This window comes from Hipposideros armiger, unplaced genomic scaffold (genome assembly GCF_001890085.2).
Source record: "Hipposideros armiger isolate ML-2016 unplaced genomic scaffold, ASM189008v1 scaffold_120, whole genome shotgun sequence".
NCBI classification, from domain to species: Eukaryota; Metazoa; Chordata; class Mammalia; order Chiroptera; family Hipposideridae; genus Hipposideros; species Hipposideros armiger.
Window position 1 is genome coordinate 801,213 of NW_017731470.1, and position 13,069 is coordinate 814,281.

General features: G+C 38.5%; 1 protein-coding gene across 6 annotated transcripts in view; it reads right to left on the reverse strand.

The window, feature by feature from the left end:
- BCLAF1 (BCL2 associated transcription factor 1) overlaps positions 1-12,351 on the reverse strand; it is a 30,220-nt gene extending 17,869 nt beyond the window's left edge. For 3 of the 6 annotated variants that reach the window (XR_002124657.1, XM_019648118.1, XM_019648116.1), the window contains exons 1-5: positions 12,206-12,350; positions 6,218-6,321; positions 4,327-4,440; positions 1,883-2,794; positions 37-702 (exon numbers count right to left, since the gene is read on the reverse strand). Coding sequence is in view for 5 of the 6 variants with exons in the window: in XM_019648118.1 (XP_019503663.1) it covers positions 37-702; positions 1,883-2,794; positions 4,327-4,430 (1,682 nt within the window). In the remaining variant the exon portion in view is untranslated. Of the gene's footprint in view, positions 1-36; positions 703-1,882; positions 2,795-4,326; positions 4,441-6,217; positions 6,322-12,205 lie in introns of all 6 variants that reach the window. The other 3 variants (XM_019648119.1, XM_019648117.1, XM_019648120.1) reach the window with 3 other exon arrangements.
- Positions 12,352-13,069: the final 718 nt, after the last annotated feature.

Sequence of the window (13,069 nt, forward strand, 5' to 3'; positions counted from 1 at the left end):
CTACAGATTATTTACTGGGCATCAATGTGAAATTACCTGTTAGAATCATCAAGAGGAACAGGTGCCATTTTGAGTTTGACTTCAGGACGATGAGAATCACTGGCTATCATTTTGATCCTAAGAGGGCTCTCCTCTCTGAAGGTAGTCTTTTCTCGTGCATCCAGATTCTTGTGTAGAGGGGGACTGTAATCAAAGAGGTCTTTGAGCTTTTCAGACTTTACCTGCTCAGGTGATTGAGTTTCTTTCTTTACTGTTATTCTCTCAGAATTTTTGTCGTCTTCCTTGTGCTTATCTTTTGTAGTGCTAGGCCTTTCCACTACATATCCAGTGTCTTTAAGTTTATAATTTTTTTCTTCTCTAAATCCATCACTTTCTCTATTGCCTTTCAGTGAAACTTTGGACTTGTACTTGGGTCCTTCCTCCTCAGTATTCCGGTGAGATGTAGTAGTAAAACTTTTACCCTGATCTGCAAGGACTGACTTCCTGAACTGTCTATAATCCTCTGTCTCCTCTGTGTCATCCCCTTCTGAATCATTAAACTTTTGTTTTCCAGATTCTTTATCACTAAAGTAATCTAGAGCTTCCTGATCGTCCCATTCTCCCTCTGCCCTGCCTTTTTCTGATCCTTTCTCCTTTGGAGCCTCTTTATCCCTGGTATTACCCCTATCAAGCAGGAATACTCTAGACTCTTCATCTGTGAACCTGTGAATAAGCAAAGAAGAGGATGGTAACTTTGGATTGCATTCATTGTGGGTAACTTGCATACTTAAATGTGTTGCCCAATACCACAGGACCAGTAGTAAGAGAAAAAAAAAAAAAAAAAAACTACTGAGAAGTGTTTTTTCAGATTCCACTTTAAAAAAAAATTAAAGGCATCCATACAGCGCTTATGCACTGAGATTTTAACCTAAAGTTTAAAAAGCAAATCCATTCTCAAAAACCTGTTCATTTTAGTCATAGTCCACAGTTTTGCACTAACAAATCCAAATTTCCAGATTCTATAACATACAACACAGCTTGAGTTTAATTTTTGAGGTTAAGGACCACTAGTCAACAATATACATATCTATTAGAATTCTACTTATGATTACATGCAAATTTTCAGGCTATTTCACTTACTTATCCACTAATATAAAGAAGAGTTCTGAATAACAATGATCCATATACACTTTGCCAAAGAAAATGATGATTTCTGGCATTAAGTAGAAACTATGTATCCGTTCAATAAGAAAATTCTAGATCACATAGCACTGTACATAAACAGCATGTTTACTCTGTTTCCTCGCTTTTAAGTCAATCACTCTACATTAGCAACCAGTTTTCATTAAGTTTTTTAGCAACACTTGAAATTAGAATTTAAACGAAGTATCTGTTTAAAATGTCACTAGAGGCACTAAGAAATACCATTACCTAAGGCCAATTTATCAAAAATTGGCAGCTGGACTGTTTATAATACCACACAAGAACACAGAATAAAACTGCATTATTATATGTAAGTCATATTATAATGGTGAAGAGGACAAAATAAGCTTTCAATGCTCTGACACAAAATTAATCTCTAAATTTTTTTTGTTTTTATAACAATTTAGTTATCAGTTATGCTTTATGCTAATTTTTCCTTGTTTACATTCTTAATTCTGAACTGACTGAAAATGGATAAAATTAAAAGGAGGGATATAAAATCAGTTTCTATTAAAACACTTAATTTCCAAAGTTAACAAGATATGAGTAAAAACAATGAGGAATTAACTTATAAAGAAGGAAGTCATGCGGAAAAACAGCTAAATACACATCACGATGCAATTTTAAGTCTTATATATCCAAAGAGAATTCAAAGAACAAAAGTATTATTATAATCTAAATTCTCTACTTTGGTTCTTACCTTTTTAGGAATTTTCCTGTCTTTGCAGTTTCCTGATCTCCACCATCAGGATAAAATGAGGAACGTCCCCTAGCCTCATCTCTTGAAGCATTCTGTGGTGTGATTGTCTTTGCAGGGCTTCTTCGTGAAGGGATGTGATGAATTGGACTATTCTGAGAAGGACTATATCGACTAGATCCATTTCCAACAGAACCAGACCCGGACCTTTCAGGACTATGCTGAATGGAATGTGAATGCTGAGAGGGGGTATTTTTTGCAGAGTGGACTGTGCTGAGCATAGGCGCATCAGAGCAAGATGAACTCTGACTAGGTGGTGTAGCAATCGGTGAAGGACTATGGGGTGACCTGGGGCTATTATCATAGGCTGAAAGACCAGGCCAAATATCACCAGATGTAGCTGATGATTTATTAAACTCATCAATGGATTCAGATGGGTCATGTTCAAATGTATCTTTCGGTTCCTCCTGTGATTTATTTTTCAAAGGACTCTCTCCTTGGGGCTCCCCTTCAGACTTTTTGGTTTGTTTTTCCTGAGACCCTCGTCTTTTAGAGACAGGAGATTTGCTATATGGGGATGAAGAGCGAGAAGAGGATGATCTTGGAGACCTAGAGGATCTATATGACCGGCGAGATCTGCTTCGGGATCTTTGAGAAGAAACGGATCTTCTTTTTGGACTCCTGGAACGTGAACGACCTCGTCTAGGGCTCCTAGAGTGTCTTCTATTCCAGACAGGTCTATAGCCACCTCGATGATATCTACCTCCTCCACCTTGGTAATACCCTCTACCCCTTCCTCTGTACCCATAAGGTCGTCTCATTCCTCTATTATTTCTGTAATCTCGCCGATAATCTCTAGAATAAATACGATCTCTACTACGAGATCTTGAATACGTCCTGGAACGAGACCTAGAACTAAAGATGAAATAAATATCAATGCAATAAAATTAAATTATTCCATCCTACAATTCTAAACACTTCTGGTTGAATGTAACATGTAAATCAACTGTCAAAGCTAAAACTGTACATAAAAAACCCTCATGTGGGCCGGCTGAGTGGCGCATTGGCTAAGAGCTGGCTTGGGACGCCAGAGGGCCCCAGTTCGAATCCCACATATGAGAGCCAGTGACACTGCCCTCCACAGCTAAGAAGCTGAACAGCAGCTCAACCTGGAGCTGGGCTGCCGTGAGTCGCTGGCGATGGCGTAAGCTGCAGCCCCTGTGGCAGTGGGTTGCCATGGGCGGTTACCGTGTGTAGCCAGCAGCCAGCGTGAGCGGCCAGAGCAGCCGCTGTGAGCGGCCGTGCAGAAGCCGGCGACTGATCTGCCTCGCCCAGAAAGAACGCGATGGTGCCAACTTGGGCCAGTGAAGCAACATCCTCCACAACTAGACTGAAGAACAAAAGGACAGCAACTTGTCTGCTCCCCTTCCCCCAATTCCCGAGCGCTGTTCCCATCCCCCAATTCCCCAATAAAAATCTTAAAAAACAAAACAAAAAAAAACCCCTCATGTGTGTAAAAGTTTACTGTTTTCAATGAAGAAAAATCTCATTTCTAAGGTAAATATTGAGAATAAATTACAGGCCTTGGGAATGAAGGCACAGAAAACAGGAAAAAAGACATAGCCAACAGGAGTAAATGGCATTAACAAATTATAGTAGACTATGCAAGCACTTAAAGGGACAGTGTAAAAGTAATTTTTTTTTTTTTTTAGCTGAGCCATCCTGCCACCTATTGGCAGCTCAGCGGCAGCTCAGCTTGGGCCAGGCATCGAACCGCTGTTGCTCAGAGCTTGCACTCTTGGGCAAGCTCTTAACCAACTGAGCCACTTGGCCGGCCCGACAGTATTTTTAATGGCACAGAATACTCTTCAGTGAAATGATGTTAGCCAAATGAATACATAATACAGTTAGGCCTAGAAAAATAATGCAGAAAAAAATCATAAAACTAATATTAATTCTTAATGACAGTATGGTCATTTTTATTTTTAACCTGTAGTTTCTATTTTCTATGCTAAGTATATATTATTATTTGAAAAATGACAATCATTTTTAACAAAAGAACTTAAGGAAACCTCATTCAGAAAATAAGAAACTATGAAATAATATACAAAGATTGTTTACCGCCATTAATTCTAACATTAATTCTTATGTTATCCAATTCCTCTCTTAACATTACAGATAAATACAAGAAATCCACCATATAGTACACAGTAAGAATTTGAGATCTAGAGTCAGACTAGCTGGATTCTAATCTAAGCTCTGCCATTTACTAGCTTACAACTTAAGTAATTCTTATTTTCTCCAACTCTGAAATGAGGTTAACAATAGATCCATTTGACAGGGTTCTTTAAGAATAAAATACATTAATGAATTTTTAGTACTTTGTATACACTTAGGCACTCCATAATTAGCTGATATGATTATCATTTAAAAGCACAATAATTCACCTGTATCTCTTCTTTCTAGAATGTGACCTTGACCTTGATCGAGAACTAGACTGTGATCTAGACTTTGATCTTGAAGAATGTGATCTAGAATTGGAGCGACCCATTTCTTTTCTCCTAGACAAATGAGAGAGCAAAGTTTAAAAGTCACAATATAATTGAGTTTCACATTATGCAAATTTTCAGATACAAATTGAATTTTCCAAAACCTAAGTTTCTCAAAGGATAACATTCATCCTTCTTTTCAAATGAGTACAGTCAGTCAATTATTCCTAATTAAAACTGTATTTTCACCTGCATGAAAGGTACCATATATACTGAAGACATAACAAGATTTCTATGGACTGCCCACTTATGTGCCTCAATCCAAAAAGGCAGCAGCTGCAGAAGCCAGAAAAAGCAATGATACCAGACTACAGCAGTATGTTCAATATTATTCCATACCCAATACAAATGCCTACCACTCCTGTAAAAAAAGATAAATAATATAGAATATTACAGATAAGGAACCTGAAACAAAGAAAATGTAAGTGGCATAATACTAAAGAAAAATAACCTACCAGATTATCATCACAAATGCTTTATGGCCTTGAAATGGAGCTCTACTGACCAGTCCATGTATACAATACTGCCTGAAATGGTGGATAGTCTCCTAGCAGAATAAAAGTCACTAAGTCTCTGAACAGCTGGAGTCATAGCTCTGCTCTTAATAATCATGGGTGCAGAATAAAAATGAACTAATGTGACAATGCCTAGCCCACCCTGTAGCTTTTGAGTAAGAGGAAGAAAAAGTGTAAAAGATAAAGAAACTGGAGAAGTTACTGTAAGAAAGAGATATTGGAGCTACAAGAAAGAGAGAACTGGGTGCCAGTATTCTAACTTTTTTTAATCCTGTTTAGTATTTAATGCAAGAATTAGACCTCACTGGGTACAGAAATCAGTAACAGTACTAATACATTTATACGATCTACTCTTCATAAAATTACATATATCCCAAGTTTATTTCTCCTATAATTATTTCCCATTTCCACTAACTTATTTGATTACTCAAATAACTTAGAATAATAAGTTACTTGATTAACTAATTTGATTACTCAAAATTAGTAATCACTTCTATAAAAGCAACTCACTAAATAGCCTGCAATTGCTATATATTCAAACTTTTTTTCCTACAACCAAATATTTTTTGAGTTTTATCTACCTTGACTTTGCTCAGTATTATAGTGTTTAAAAGTACTAAGATGAGCTGAATTATAGAAGAGAGATGATAATAGTCTGCATACTACCTCACCAAAATATACAAATGACAAATTCAGGGTTTCAGACAAATATGTATTTCAAAATAAAACATAACTATCCTCAAATAGACAAATATCAGCTTTGTCTTTTATCTCTTACTCTTAAATCTAAGAAATACATAAAAACACTATGTTCCTCAAAGTTGTAGTGAAGACTAAATAGACATATGTAATGCTTAATACAAGGTTTAGCATATAATAAACAACCAATTTTAATTATCTTAACACTATATAAGGGGGAAAAGTTCAGTTACAGAACTCCTCTTCTATGCATAAGGGAAGATGAATTCAACAAGCAGGATTATTTTGCCTTGTTTTATTTTAAGTAGCTTTGTGTGTTCTGAGTCTTTAAATAGATGTATTTATAGAAGCAGAAGCAGCCACATAACTTAAAAGCAGGGGAGATTGAGAATCTTTCTCCTAAACCTAACTTTTAAAATCTGTCTTACTTCATACAAGCCACCAAAACAAACAAAAACAAAAAAAGCTTCGGACCACATCACTTTTAATCACTCAGTCAGAATCATGAGTTTAGCAGGAGTCACATTTTCTCAAATAAGCCAACACAGAAAACTAGGAAAATGAATGCTATTTACCTTGGGTTTTATGCAGGATTAAGCAGTCAAGTGAAGTCTTTGAAATACTGAAAAATTCTTCCTGGAGCAAATTTTCTGAGAAGCTAAACTCTAAATTACAATTCCTGGCAAAAATAAAAAATATGAGTTTGATTTAAGGTAAAATAAATATCTACTGTTTACAATGTCTTATACTCAGCATTGAAATAAACTCTTAATAAAGACACTAATGATTTCAGGGAAGGGGAAACTGATTTAGAAAATAAACTTTTAACCATAAAAGCTTAAAGAACTTAATTAACTTTTTGTTTTAATCAAAATGCAACAGTGCATAATAAGGGCAGCTCTGCTTTTTTTAATTTACATACTTGAATTCTAATTTTAGCAATGTGGGGTTTACAAAACATATGCTGCCATCCTATCAGAAAATTCCAAAGTAGCTAACCTAATGCTAACCTAACCAGCTATACTGGTATATCAAAATTATATTTTATAACTTATCTAAAACATGAGTTTATTTTAATGCTTTGCTAAGTTACTTACTCTCTTTTGGCCACTTCCTTTCATACAGATTAGTTTCATCTGAAATGGATTTTTTTACAATTCATACAACAGCCATCACAGTAACTCTAAGCTTTGTGCCTAAAAGCATTTTGATACATGTACGGCGGACGTTCCAATAAAAGAACAGTCAGTAAATTAAATATCTATTGGAAGCCAATACTCTTTCTAAAATAATTTACTATTACTATTCAAATAAATTTACATTTTGCACAAAATATTAAGCAGTTATCAAAACTGAAAAGGTTAGCCTTATGACATTCAGTAATCATCAACTATATGCAAATGCCAGTCAAAAAACATCAGGAGAGCAAAAACTAAAGACAACAAGATTGGATGCCTACACTCAAGGAATTCATAAACCAGCCTAAATGAAAAAAATACACATTCTTATGAAAATCTGTGAATCTTACCAAGTAATCGATCCAATTTAAAAAGGCAGTAAAATTAGAAATACAAAGAAGAAGTGATAAGATTAAACTGGTAAATCAAGAACAGTGTCCTATAAATACCCATGGCACTACTGCCAGGGGAGATTAAGAGAGTTGAGGTTCAACCTAGGAAGGAGGAATGGAAACCTAGTAATTAAGACAAATACACTAAAATAAAAAGTAGCAAAAACAATGGGTCATGGACCAGAAACAAAGGATTTCTAAAGTGCATGAATGTCTATAATTTTAAAAATATCAAATCCCCAAGGGGGCAGAGAAAAACCAATCTTCTGAAGTGCTGTTATGAAACTTTATTCAGACCTAGAAGTCCAGTACTACTGATGTCACTGCTGAAAGGGATACAAAGTTCATTTTAACTAACACTTCCTCAAAACAAGTCTAAAAGGCTAATTTAAATTTCTATATATCCGATAAGAACCAACTGCCAAATCTCTCTTTACTCCAAATCAGGAGTTTTTGAAGTTCCAAGAAAATACACACTAGAAATAGCAAAGTGATGCGGTGGGTGAGAAGGGGCTGTAGGCTGTTAGACCAGTAGATAAATATTCTTGTTCACAATCTATAAATACATAGTATAAGTAACCATACTAAGAACTCAATGATCATATGTAAGATATGATACACAACATACGTAATATTTAACATCTAATATAGTCAACTCAGCTAATTTTTTTTAATGAAAGTCTATGCACTATGCTAGGTATTATGGAGACATGACTATGTAAAAGACTCTTGCCCTCCAAAAACCAACTAGAGAGGAAAAGAAATCAATAAATCACAGCAAACTAAACATCTAAATACCAACCATGTGCCAAAAACCATGCTATGTGACTTTAAATAAAATCACCTCATTTAGGACCAGCCGAGTGGCTCAGTTGGTTAAGAGCTCACACAAGAGTGTGAGCTCTGAGCAACAGTGGTTCGATTCCCGGCCAAAGCTGAGCTGCCGCTGAGCTGCCAACAGATGGCAGGATGGCTCAACTAAAATAAATAAAATCACCTCGTTTTATTCCTCATAATCTCAAGAGCTGCTTATAAACCTCATCTTTCAAATGTTGAGAACTCTAAGCTTTCGGAATTCCTTTGACTTTATAAGGTGCCTATTAACATACCAGGCACTATAGTTTTAGTGTTAGAAATACAGCATTTTAAGCGAGACATTAGGTTTCCTACTCTCTTCTAGCTTATGTAGAAGGGAGTGCAAAAGGGAAAACAAAAAATAGAAGGGACGTGTTAAGAAGAGGTAGAGAGGAGGACTACTAATGTTGGGTCCCTGGGCCCTCTTAAAGGAGGTAACACTTAAGCTAAAGACAAGAACACTGCAAAGACCCATGGAAAGACGAGTATTCTACATTCTAGGGAGAGGAGACAACGTTAGCAAAACCAGGACAGAAAGACCAGTAAGAAAGTTAAGGCGTTATGATCCAGGAGAGGGTATGAGATAAGGCAGAGGAGGCAGGAAAGAACCACATCAAATAGCATCCATTGGGTCGTCGGGTAAGTCAGGACGCATTTTGCATTGAAAAACAGAGAAAAAATACGTCATGACTTTCCCGATGACCCAATAGTAAGTAGGCAAGAGCAAGGACTCTGGATTTTATTCTAACTGTAATGGGAAGGTCCTGGAAAGTTTAATCAGGGAAGAAGTCACACCATCTGATTTACATTTCTAAATAAATGGCTGTTGTGTAAAGCATAGACAACATGGAGAGAACAGACAAATTAAGGTTGAAGTTCAATATAATGGTTTGCCTGGATAAAGTGGTACCACTGAAGATAGAATCTGATTTGGAAGTACAGTCAACAGTACTTGCTCATAGGTTGCTGGAGTGGTGCAGATGGGAATGAGAAAAAAAGAAAAATCAACAGTATCCTTAAATTCTAAGTTTTGGGCTCCAGCATCTAGGAGAAGTACAAGTTTGGGGGAGAAAAGACATTTGCCCTTTTAGGTTGCCCTTGGTCAGAGTGCAAAAGTTAATCCAGAAATTAACCATCTCCTGATTTCACTCCTGGGTTCTCTCCAATACCCTGAAAGATGCCTGATATCGCAATTACCTATAGAATTCAAAATGCCAAATCAATCTACCCTTCATTACAAACAAGATCCCTTAAAAACAGATTGTAAAGAGATAGGGAATAAATTGCTTCATGCATTTTTATCCAATGGATTCACCAACCAGTGAAGAGTACAGAATAAATCAGGCTTTATTTTTTTGAAATAAAGTTCCTAAATATCTTAACAGAGCCTATCTTTTATGGAATAATAATGATCAGTTTAGAACACAGGCGATAAAAAAAGCAGACAACTGGACTCAACAAAATATGCCCCCAAAATGTATTCTTTAGGTTACCCTATGAAGCATACTTGAGCTAAGACTTTATTTTAGCAGATTCAGGGAGGTTAGGCTCCACATTTTTGTAAACAAATCATTACTATTCACATCTTTAGAAGTTCTAAAAATAATATTCCATGACTATTACTCCAATAGATTAGGTTCAAATTTCTGCCTTGATCGTTAACTAGCTGCCCAACATTAGACAAGTTATCTTAATCTCTTTCAGTTTCAATTTCCTCACGTATAAAATAAGGCATTTTAATCATTGTACTTATAGTTTTAAGGTTAAATGAACTGAATTAATGAATATAAATAAATAGCTTAATGTTTGGCATATGGTACGCACTCAAACATTAACTATCATTATTGGTAAACCTGTTCTATAACAGTCTTTCCTGCAGGCTATTAATTTTGTTTCAATTAATTCTTGTATGTAAATTACTTGAATAGTTTTGATATACCATTAATTAGCATTATAAAATCTTTCAAGAAATGCTTAATGACTGGAATTTTTCTTTAAAACACTCCAGAAAAAGGTAAATGAAACATAATAGCTAACGCTAGTCATCATTAAACCTAGATAACATTAGAGTTCACTATGCTACTTTTCTGCTTGAAATGTTCCATAACTAAAAGCTTAAAAATGACAGGTTTGGTCACAGATTTTTAGTTCTTCGTTCGGCTTGTCATCTTGCTTTAAAAAAAGAAAGGGGGGATGGGGGTGGGCACAGAACTGAGAAAAAGAAAACCTGATTCTAGATCAGGTTGGCCCACTCCCTGGTTCGTGTGGCCTTAAACAAATGTTTTACCCTTTTGGCCTCCAACTAATAAATGGAGAAATACTGGATCAAAAAAATTTTTTAAGTATTTGAAAACTCCAAAATAGTACATAAATGTAGCCTGGTTTTATTATTACCTTAATGTCTACAGATTAGGTTTTTTTCAGTCCTGGGGATAGTCAAGATATTAAATGCTTAAGACTCTGAGGTAACACTGATGACCACTGTTTAAGAAGAAAAATGAACAAATTCATAACCTATAAGTATAACCTAAGCACACTTACTACCCAGAGATAAGTTGGACTTCTTGATTCTCAAATCTACTTCTTTGTTAATACGTCACTAAATTACACAGCGGAATTCAGCTAATGCTCAATTAGTGATTTTGAATGCAGTTTCCAGAAAGTCCCAATCCAAAGCCCTAGGTAGAACTGAAAAGACTTTCTCTATTACTGTAAGTCTTCTCCTCACACCTAGCTACCTACCCTTCAAGTACAATCCTTCCCATCAAATTATTATTTCCTGAATGGGCTAGGGTCACATGAAAATGCAAATAAACTTGTATCGGTTTTTCCTATGTAAAGGTTATTGTCTAAACAGTAGTCCAACCATTTAACTAGAGTCCAACTGGAATGAGACATGAGGGATAAATAATTTTGTTTTGCTTTTTAATCGCAAAAAATTTTTAAAGGCGCCACTGCAAAAGGATTGAAGTAGCTAATTTCTTTACATCAGTATTGGTTGTATTTGCCTTCAACTTTGGTGTAATTTTTTCAATTCTAAAACGCTTCAAAAAAAGTTTGATATATAATAGTTGCCAGTACCGCTGCTTGATTTTGATGAGATAAACTTTAAAAGTAAATAAAGCCAACTTACGGACTTAAAATGAGGGCAGAGTCCCCAACCTCAACTCACCACTCACACCCATTTATCCCACCAACTACCAATCACGGATGCAACATTTTTAACACAATATCATGGGCTGACTCACTTGCTGAAAGGACATGGCTTCAGTTGTACTACTGGAGAACTGTCCTTTCGGCCAGAGTAGTAGGACCACTCTTGGATGCATCAGCTAAGGCCGGCTTACAATGCCAGGAAACAGTAACTAGGCACCAACTCCGAGAGTCAACAGTGTACGTTCCTCCAAAATAAGAGTGGGTTGCCAAGGCCCAGGAAGATAAATCCCCGAAGAAATTTTCCTGCACCACCACAGGCCCGAGGCGGATGCGGGGTTGTTACCAGGGACAGCAAAACGGGATCCTACGACTACGTAGTATAACAAAAATGAGGCGTAAAACGACGGGTAGCGTGAAGCCGAGCAAAAGAAGTTTAAACACCACGTGAAATGGGGGTTAACCTACCCAGGGCACTTTGCTGCAGGGTCATAGTTATTATATCAAAGCCCCAAAGGCCGAGAAGAAAGGTGGCGATCCCAGCCAACGAGAGGTAAACCCAAGTTGCACCTCTCGCAGCCTCAGGAGCCGTAGGCGGGGAATCCAGAAAAGAGGAAGCGCGCGTGCGCGCGGCGAGCGTTCAATCGGGCGCGCGCAGGGGTCCGGACCGAGGAAATGGGGGAAGGGTTGAAGAGTGATATGCGCACGCGCACGGAAGGCCGCGCGGTCCCTGGATCTCGAGCCAGGTTTGCAGCCGCGCGCGCGCGCGCACTGTTCTCGCTGCTCACCCCACCCCCACCTTTTCGGTCCGTAGTGCCTCGAAAATCTGAGGAAAACTGACGGAGAAACGCATAAATAACGGCACAACGTCTCCTGGGTTCTCCTGTCGCCCGCAACCCGCCACCACCCACAAAAGACTCAACAATATTCATTCGTCCTTGGCATTCACTACCCTTGAGCGCTCTGAATGCAGCGCGAGGCCTACCTGACACGCCAAAGCACCGTTCCCGGGACTTATCTTCGTCGTAACTACACTGCGGCCATTTCCCGACTCAAGAACGGGAGGAAAACCATAGAGGTATCCGACGCGCTAGCTCGTCTCCGTCACTTCCGATTTGGGGTGTGGCCTCTGCCGCCGCTAAATATCTGGGCAAGCCCCGCCCACCCTTCCGCCCAAAAGCGGCTCGCTAGCCGCTGTTAAGCTGTTGCCTGAGGCTTTCTGGGAAATCGCGTGGTTGGTCTCGCGAGAAGATATGGCGGCCCCGCCCTCGCCTGCGACCCTTAGCGGTGGCTTCGGGCAGGATAGGGGTAGATAGTGAGCTGGGTGTTTTGCTAGGCCGTGAGGTTGCCTGGCCCTTCGTTGGGATGAGGTGGCGTCTCTGCATCGTTTTGAGGGGGCCCTCCGAACCTATCTGTCGCCCCCACTTTTTGCCCATCCTGTCCATTCCTTCTGTGGCGTGGAATCAAACCAATGCCAGGGACAAAAAGACAATCGAACACTGAGGAAAAGACCGACTGGCCAGAGGCGAGTCTGTCAGCACGCCGCGTCTCCCTACGCCAGGAAGCGCCGAGTTTCTTGGACGCGTACCTGGAAACTAGGAAGTGTCGCTTTCGCTTTGACATAAAATATGCCATACGCACGTCGACAGTAGAGAAAATGGCCACGATCTAAGTTTCTTTCCTGAGTGGCGTCCGACAACGCCGCTGCTACCCAAAACGGAGCTCCGCCGCAGGACTCCCCAGCGGCGTCGGCTGTCCGGGCAGTTTGCATCAGAGGACGCTTTCCTCCCTACCTGGTTGAAGCTTGACCGCTTTGGCATAAGGATCAATATAAAGCAGGGCACAAAGC